This window comes from Silene latifolia, chromosome 4 (assembly GCF_048544455.1).
Source record: "Silene latifolia isolate original U9 population chromosome 4, ASM4854445v1, whole genome shotgun sequence".
Lineage (NCBI taxonomy): Eukaryota > Viridiplantae > Streptophyta > Magnoliopsida > Caryophyllales > Caryophyllaceae > Silene > Silene latifolia.
The window spans coordinates 109,804,552-109,812,943 of NC_133529.1; the positions used below are offsets into that span (position 1 = coordinate 109,804,552).

At 40.2% G+C, this 8,392-nt stretch overlaps 1 protein-coding gene across 2 annotated transcripts; it reads right to left on the reverse strand.

Moving 5' to 3' along the window:
- Positions 1–211: 211 nt before the first annotated feature.
- Positions 212–8,392, reverse strand: LOC141653800 (B-type cell cycle switch protein ccs52A-like). Of its 2 annotated transcripts, XR_012547514.1 has the most exons (11): positions 7,673–8,392; positions 7,433–7,555; positions 6,929–7,033; positions 6,611–6,790; positions 6,233–6,295; positions 5,941–6,135; positions 1,129–1,230; positions 989–1,051; positions 742–810; positions 346–648; positions 212–248 (listed from the first exon to the last, which is right to left on the reverse strand). XR_012547514.1 is itself a non-coding variant. In XM_074461654.1 (10 exons), exons 1-10 carry the CDS (start codon positions 8,276–8,278, stop codon positions 595–597), a joined length of 1,560 nt encoding a protein of 519 aa, XP_074317755.1. In that variant the 5' UTR covers positions 8,279–8,391; the 3' UTR covers positions 319–594. The 2 variants fall into 2 exon arrangements, 1 of the variants encoding a protein (XP_074317755.1); XM_074461654.1 differs by lacking the exon at positions 212–248 and having other exon boundaries at positions 319–648; positions 7,673–8,391.

An 8,392-nucleotide genomic window follows, 5' to 3' on the forward strand; every position in this document is an offset into this window, starting at 1 on the left:
TATAGATGAACTTCACTTTAGGCATCTTGAGTTATTTATTTGTTTCTGTAACAAAGTTGATAAACGTAATTTTCATCTATGTTATTTTCATCAGCAACAAAGTTGACACTCCAATCTCTCATGGCAATCCTCATTGTTATCATCTTGTCAAAGTCGTACACAAAAATTCAAAGCTGATAAATGTAATTTCCATCTATGTTAATACTCTGACAATTCATACTATTTCGCATAACCGTGTCTTGGATGTTCTGTCATTGTATGATATTTGAACACTTTAATTTAAAAAAAAAAAATAGAAATTTTGTCAAACCCTTCCTATGATACTTCTTACTCTGTCTAAACAACCTATATCTTCAGAACAAATGAACACATGATGTACATCAGTATCTGTTATTTACAAAAGCTAGTCCCACTCCCTCTATAAACTATGAACAGACCTAAAATGGAGTTTTCAAGGTATAACTCCCCATTTATATCTACACATGTAATAAAAAAATTTGTGGGCTATTCATTACTCGAGCTGTCCGTGTACCGGCCATCATTCCAAACGTGGAACTGGCAGAATTGGAAAATCAATGGCTGGTCAAGATAAACTCATCTAATTTGTGCTCTTCCATGTGATCGAAATCTGGGTTCACTTTCAGTGTTCTGCATAAATAACATTGGTTCACCGAATTGTAGGTCATAAGATGATATTTGATTTCAAGAACTTGTAACAAGAAACGGTAAAAATATACTGACCTGAAACTTGGAAGAAGGGAAGACATTCCAGAATCTGAGAGTTTCATCTCCAGCACCAGTAACAATGGTCTGAAAGAAGGAAACCAACAAACGACATGTTACACTAAGGCCTAAGGATGTGTTTGGATTGAAGGAATTGTAGGGAAAAAACCCAATCTATCCAACACAAGGTTGGTTGAATTCATGAAGGAAGTAAATGTACAAGATTTAATAAGATAAACTAAAGCACGCAATAAGATAAAATTACCTGTCCATCAGGTGAAATAGCTAAATAAAGTACTCTGTACGAATGCCCAGTAAGAGTTGCCAACTGCGAGACAAGGAAAGTGTTGGCAAAAATTGAAAGATGAAAACATAAAAGTAAAACCCTTAGATTAACTACATTACCTTTGACATGCTAGGATATCTCCACACAATTATTTGGTTTTGGGAATATCCATGAGTGCTGACAAGTTCATTAACATTTTTCGACCAAACAAGATTGCAAACCTGCACTTAAAAATGCAGTCAGTTTAAGGCCATATCCTAGTCAAGTTAATGCACACGGATTTCACTTATTCGGTGTATTATGCCTAACGTTGATCAGCCGAGCAGTTAATAAGAACATTTAATTTCAACTAAAAATTATAAAATTTAAGTAACAGCAAAACCAAGGTACAACTGTTAGAAAAAACTCACTGAAACCTACATTAAGAGAAACAAAGTATTTTGTAGAATCTGATATATTCACCAGGATTTCTAGCTTTACAATTCTTGTTATAACCAATATTAGACAGGCAAATATTCTCACTTTTAATAGCAACGAGGGAACATTATGGATTTGAGAGTGCCTATTGTACAACTGTTCTGCTTTTGTCTATGTTATGTTTTATCACTTTTATGTAAACATCAATGACTATGTCATGAGCCTCAAGAAGCTTAGAAATTGTGATTATAATCATCTCATTTTACATGGTCTACAACAATCCCTCAACCATAATCACAAATCCCATAGCATTCATCCTATTGACAGCTAGATTTAGTAGGCTGCATGTTCTTATACATCCTTATTTTATACGGAGTATTAACCAATACTCTTCCCAAAACATCCTTCTAAGTTCTAACCCAAACAAAAATCCCCATATAACAAAGGTAAAAAAAAAAAAAAAAAAAGTGATGATAATGTGTAAATTTAAATGCAAAGGTATATGTCACCAATTTCTACCACTTGATTCATAATACAGACCACTCATCCTAATAATAAGAATCTTGTTCCATAATACAAATCATTCATCCAAACAATAAGAAACGTTTTAATCTTGATCAGAATTTGAAAACCAAAGATTCCAGCATTTTTCCTCATCAAAAAGCATTCATATTCTTGCCTAAAAGATCCTAACAAAAAAATTTATAATCCCTCAAATCATAGTAGTAGCAGTATCGGTCGCGGATGCGTACAAAATCATGAATTATCGGCATCGGGGATGTCGCGGATGTAACATAACGGATAGCGGCAAATGCATCCGGAATTTCAAAAACCGTTTATCAAATGTACTACTTCTTCCCTTCATAAATATGAAGCATAGGCCTTGTTTGGGTAGGAAAAGAGGAGGGAGAGGGAGGGGGAGGAGGAAGAAGGGAAGAGAAAGGGAAGGGATAGGAAGAGTTTTCCCCTCAAATATCTCCTTTGTCGGAGAGATATTATTGTCTGGAGGGAAATGGAGTGATTCAGGTTCACTCAGCTACAAATTCAATCCATCAGCTAAGTAAAGGAAATAATCTCCCTCCTCTTCCCTCCAAATCCCCATATCCAAACACACCCTTAAAGTTGATTCTTCCGTGTTTGTAGTCTATGCTCTACCTTTTAATGGGAAATAACGCGAAGGTGACCTGAAATTCTGTTGCATAACTAGAACATTTTAATACCATGTCCCGCGACTTCTAATGGCAACACAACACATACTTCTCTTGACTAAATACCTAAGTGGCCAGATGTAAGGTACACAAGAAAAGACTACAAATTTCCGAACCTGCCAAATCAAGTCCCCACCATTCACCATTCGTGAGCACACAACCTTTTAACTCCCCGTTGTCACGGGTGATTTCTTGCCTTAACGAGGTGCCGCAACTTGGGCCAAAGTTTTCCGAGGTTACACGGAAGTCTCCAAGCGGCAATATGTATGGTAGGAAGGATCCGGAATGTTGTGGAACCACGGAGAGACTTCATAGGCAGCAAGGAAGGTTCGGGAAGGTTCCATTCTAGATTGTTCTTAGAGAGGGAGATGCTTATGAATGGGTTGCTAATCCACACAACATTCAAACAAACTCACATTGTATACTCAAGTATAAAGCTTTCTAAATACAAGTGATAATTTCCAATCACGAAGTGTCCAAGCCTTGTGTAAACCTTTCTCACTTAGTAAAGTGAACGTTTCTCACATTGAACTGTTGTACATTTAGGTGTCTAGCTTCTTCACTCATTCCGACACTTGTGTACATAAGCCTAGCACGTTGGGTTTGCCCGACATGACTTGCAACGGACCGGAAGCCGGGTAGCGCACTGACTAGGGGAAATAGTCATCTCGTGACAAGTGGTATAAGTTACCTGCGTGACTATTGAAGCTAAGAATATGTCGGGAGAAGCAAGCGTAGGGCATGGAGAACATCAACACAAGGCTCAAAGAGATAGAAGGAAGCTTAACCGTTCTTAGGAACGAGGTCCTAGGGTCGATCAGCGAGCTTGCAAAGACTTTAAATGATGACTTTGTTCGCTTACTTCGCGAGGAGGTGGCAAGGCAGAACTAGGGTGTGCAATGCCAAACCAAGCATTAAGTGATCAAGGGAATGACCTTAAGGGTGGCAAGGAGTGCCACAATACGAGATGCACCTAGGTGGCACCTAGGACCTGAACCGCCAAAGTTTGATGGGAAGAGGGACGCAAAAGAGATCGACAACTTCATGTGACGCATGTAGTACTTTGACTCCCTTTGTATCGATGAAGATGCTCAAGGATCAAGACCGCGACCATGTACCTATCTGATGACGCCATCCTATGGTGGAGACGACGTTAAGCGGAAAAGAAGAGGGGACAATACCGGATTAAAATATGGGACAAGTTCAAAGCCAACTTCAAGGGGTCTATCTGGGTAACGCCGAAGGAAGCTCCGAGCCTTCTCCGAGCCTTTTCTTCTCCGAGCATTGAAGCATATCAGCTCAAACAAGGAGTATGTGAAGCAATACACATCTCTCTTGTTGGAGGTAAGAGACATGCCTAAGAGCTATCTTTCTTATACTTCCATGGATGGGTTCGAACAATGGGCAAGAGTTGAAGAGGCGCAATGTTAAGACCCTAAATGAGGCTATCTTGGATTCTTGGTAGCTAAGTCGACGCGTTGCCAAATGATATGAGAAGAGGAAGGAGGGTTGAGGGCGGAACCAACTTGGTGGGGAGATGACCACCAACCGAAGGCTAATTAGGCAGAGGCAAGAGGCAAGAGGCAAGAGGCAAGAGGCAAGAGGCAAGAGGCAAGAATGGGTTGCGATCTAATTTCGAAGGACGCTTGGCAAGGGTTTGCCCAAGGCAACAAAAGCTTAACATTTTGGCGTTAAAACTTGGGGACGAGGAGTCAATGGGATGCCTAAAATTTAACATGGACGGGGGAGAGTCATGAGGGCTAGAGGCGATGAGACGGCATGGAGCCGACAAGACACAACCACGACAAGAATTGACACTAATTGACACTACTGCGGTCATGGAAAAGGAGCCGACGGGACTAGCAACCATGACAGACGCAAAGACCACACAAAGTACATGGGGCACTTCTACTGTCAATGGGATGGTGAACGATGTTGATCGATTAGGGAGCAACGTACAACAACTACAACTACGTGGCCTTAAGGGTGGCCTAGGACGTGGGCATTAGTTTATCACTTTATCTATTCTATATTTGAGTGTCTAAGTCAATTCACTAGTGAAGTCTCTCCATGGTTCCACAACGTTCCAGAAGGATCCAAAGAGTTTGGGAAAGGTCCGGAGGCGACAAGATGTGTCTAGAAGATTCCAGAAGCATGAAGAAACGTCTAGGCCAACGTGTGGAACAGTCCGGAAACTTTAAGGACAAGTCGGGCTAGGCTAGAAGGGACTAGAGCGCTCTAGACTCTAGAGATGCCTGGAGGTCTCTAGTATGGTGTAGAAGTATCTGGATTTTGCTAGGACATTACGGAAGTGTAGTATAGTATAGGAGAGTCTAGGACATTGACGTCTAGACCATTACGAAAGGTTTCATTCTCGATTGTTCTTAGGGAGGGAGATGCCTAATAATAGGAGGCAACCCATTCAGTTGCAATCATCCACACAACATTCACACAAACTCACATTGTATACTCAAGTATAAAGCTTTACAAATACAAGTGATCATTTCCAAACTGTAAGCATCCAAGCCTTGTGTACACCTTTCTCACTTTAGTAAAGTGAATGTTTCTCACTTCGTAAAAGTGAACCGTTGTACATGTAAGTGTCTAGCTTCTTCACTCATTCCGACACTTGCTTGATCGTTAGGGCTTTGTACATGAGCCTAGTACGTTGGGTTTGCCTGTCCCGACTTGACCGCAAGCCAGGTGGCACACAAGTCTTCACTAGGGGAAAGAGTTATCTTGTGACACTATGCTCAACAAAGTAAATTATTACTCCATCTGTCCCGGTGATTTGTTTACCTATTCTATATTTGACTGTCTCAGTCAATTGTTTGCCTTTCTATTTTTAGGAAGCTTTTAAAGTATTACTTTACCAATTTACCCTTGAGAATACAGCCATGTACAAGCCCCCTCACAAAAACCACCTATCGTAGAACTTAGTACAAGTCACAGGTCTCCCCCAAAGTACCAAATAGTCCCTGCCAAATAGTCCCCGCCATTTGCCAAAGTTAAAATCAAAGGTACTGCTCTCCCATTTGGCGCATAAAGCAAATAGGGTTATAAGTGTATTTTACTCCCTTTCCTTGGTATGTGTGCCAAAATCAAAGGTAAACAAATCACCATGACGGAGGGAGTATAAGCATCTTTAGTGGCTTCTTTTATATGATTCCTCTAAGCTACTGGTTAAATTATCACAGAGACATATAAATGACTCATTTGCCCATTTTAAACTAAGAAAATTACACAAAAAAAAGTCTTTCAAGGGGAGAAGATGCTAATCGACAAAAAAAGCTACAGGTTGCTGACCTGACTACCAGTGTCCACGCATCCAAGCTGTGAGTTCGTGGTTGTATTCCAAAAACGGATGCACCTATCAGCTGTACCACCACCTGATGCAAGGAGCCCATGAAGATGGGGTGACCAGGCAATTGCTTTAACTGCAGCAGTATGCTCTGAATATTTCAGCAAAGGTTGAGTCTTATGTTGGTTCCACACAAAGAGCTGTGACCAAGAAAGACGAGAGTATAAACAAACCCAAGTACTTTCCACTATGAGTAAAAAAGTAGTTTTCAACAAGCACGAAACTCAGAAGACTCACCCTATTGTCATTCCCGCCTGATGCAAGTTCCCGATTATCATCAGACCACTTGAGACCACAAACCTTAATCACAATAATAGCTAACTTAATTACATTCAGTTTCAAGTGTAATTAATTTGAAGGAAGACCTGATTTCGAATATCTAGTGTCAACTTTGTTCAATTATTTTCCTGGTACAACTTTTTAAATAGGATAGTATAAAATAATTGACCTGACTGATCTCACATTGCATCTTTATTAGACAATAATGTTCTCAATTGACATCTTGCCATGAAAAAACGGGGGCCAATAACAATCTAATGGAAGGTGCAACACATAAGCAGTACAGGAGAAAGCCAAAATCGAGAATGACGGCGAGTTTCAGTATTTAAGTCAAACCTCTGATTTGTGTCCAGCAAGTTTACTGACAAAATCATCTTTTGCACGTATATCTCTTTGCAAAATATTCTTATCTCTGCTACCAGATGACAGCACAGATGAACTCCACGCCAAAGCACCTACACGCATTCGGTGGCCCTCCATATTCCGAATGTTCTTGCAGCGAGAAGCATCCCAAATCTGGAGGAAAGAATCAACACCATTTTAACTCTACCAAATTATTAGACAGCACTTTACATCATCCATAATTCCGTATCCGAACATCTCACAGCAGTATCTTCTATAATCCATACAATATAATTAACAAGCACGTAATACCTGGACTTTGCCTTCATTAGTCCCAATTGCTAGATGTGTCCCCCGTTGAGCCCATCCTACTGAACAGACACTATCATCAAGTCCCAAGTCACATAATTTTGTGACCTGCAGATAGCCGTAATGTCAGTCAAGGCAACAACCAATACTAAAAAGGCAGCAACGTAACCTTCGTTTAAAAAGCATTCAAGAGCAAACATGTGCACTCAAAACAGTTTTTTAAGCAATAACCATCAACCAAAGAAGACAAGTGGTTCCCTTGAAAGTTGAAACTACTCCCTTCGTCCCGTCATTTATTTACCTTTGATTTTGGCACAAAGAACAAGAGAAGAAGGGGGGCAATTATTAGATGACAAGTGGGCCAAATTGAGGGTGTAGGATCAAATTGATCATCAAATGCATTTCCAAAATAGAAAGGTAAACAATTGACTCAGACACCCAAAAATGTAAAAGGTAAACAAATGACCGGGACGGAGGGAGTAACAAACAACAGAATTAGAAGCTTACCTTGCTACTTGAAGCATTCCACAAGTAGACACAGTTGCCCAATCCGACTGCAAGAACATTGTGAGACGACCAATCCACTAAATTGAGATAAAAATCATCTTGCAATGCGGGTGCATCCAATACCTAATACAAAAGCCAAACTCAGAAACGAAATTCCAACAATGGCTACCCAAAAGAAGCGAAATTCCATTCAATTACAGCACAAAAAGTATACAGATTAACAATAAAATAATGAATTACCTTATGAGGAGAACGAGGAAGCTTCCTAGGAGACTTAACAGGACTATAACTAACACCAGGGACGGAATCGTCGGGACCAAAGGGCAAAAGAGACGGCATTGGTCTCCTTGTTTGGGTCTTATACCGGAATATATTGGTATTGACGGGTGACCCAGAATCAGGAGTACCCGGATAAAAAGAACCAGATTCGGGACCGAATAAGGCGGCCCGGAGCATGGCGATGTAGGCGGCAGAACCATCTTCACGGATCTCATCTGGCTTCCCAGATACGGAACCATTATTATTATTATAATAATAATTAGTATTATTATTAAAAGAAGATGAAGTTGAAGGAGTAGTTGGAGATGAAGAAGTGGTTGATTTAGAAGAAGAAGAAGGAGAAGAGAGAGAAAAAAGAGAAAAATGTGAAGAAGATCTTGATGGGATAAAACGGTCAGTCAAGATAGTACGAGATGGTGAAAATGGATTGTGATTTGTGTTTAACATACGTTCTATACTAATATTAATTGATGGCCGTGACATTCTTGATGGGTAGTTTATCAATGGAGGAATCGGAGTCCGAGTCGGAATCGGAGTCGGAATCGGATCGTCTTTCATGGTCAACATTTTAGGAGTAGGAGGAAGAAAAACAAGAAATCCTAAAATTAGAAAATTTAGAGAAAGAAAGATGGATAGAGGTGAAGACTCAACAACAATTGCATGTGGGTTGGATTTAGGCGA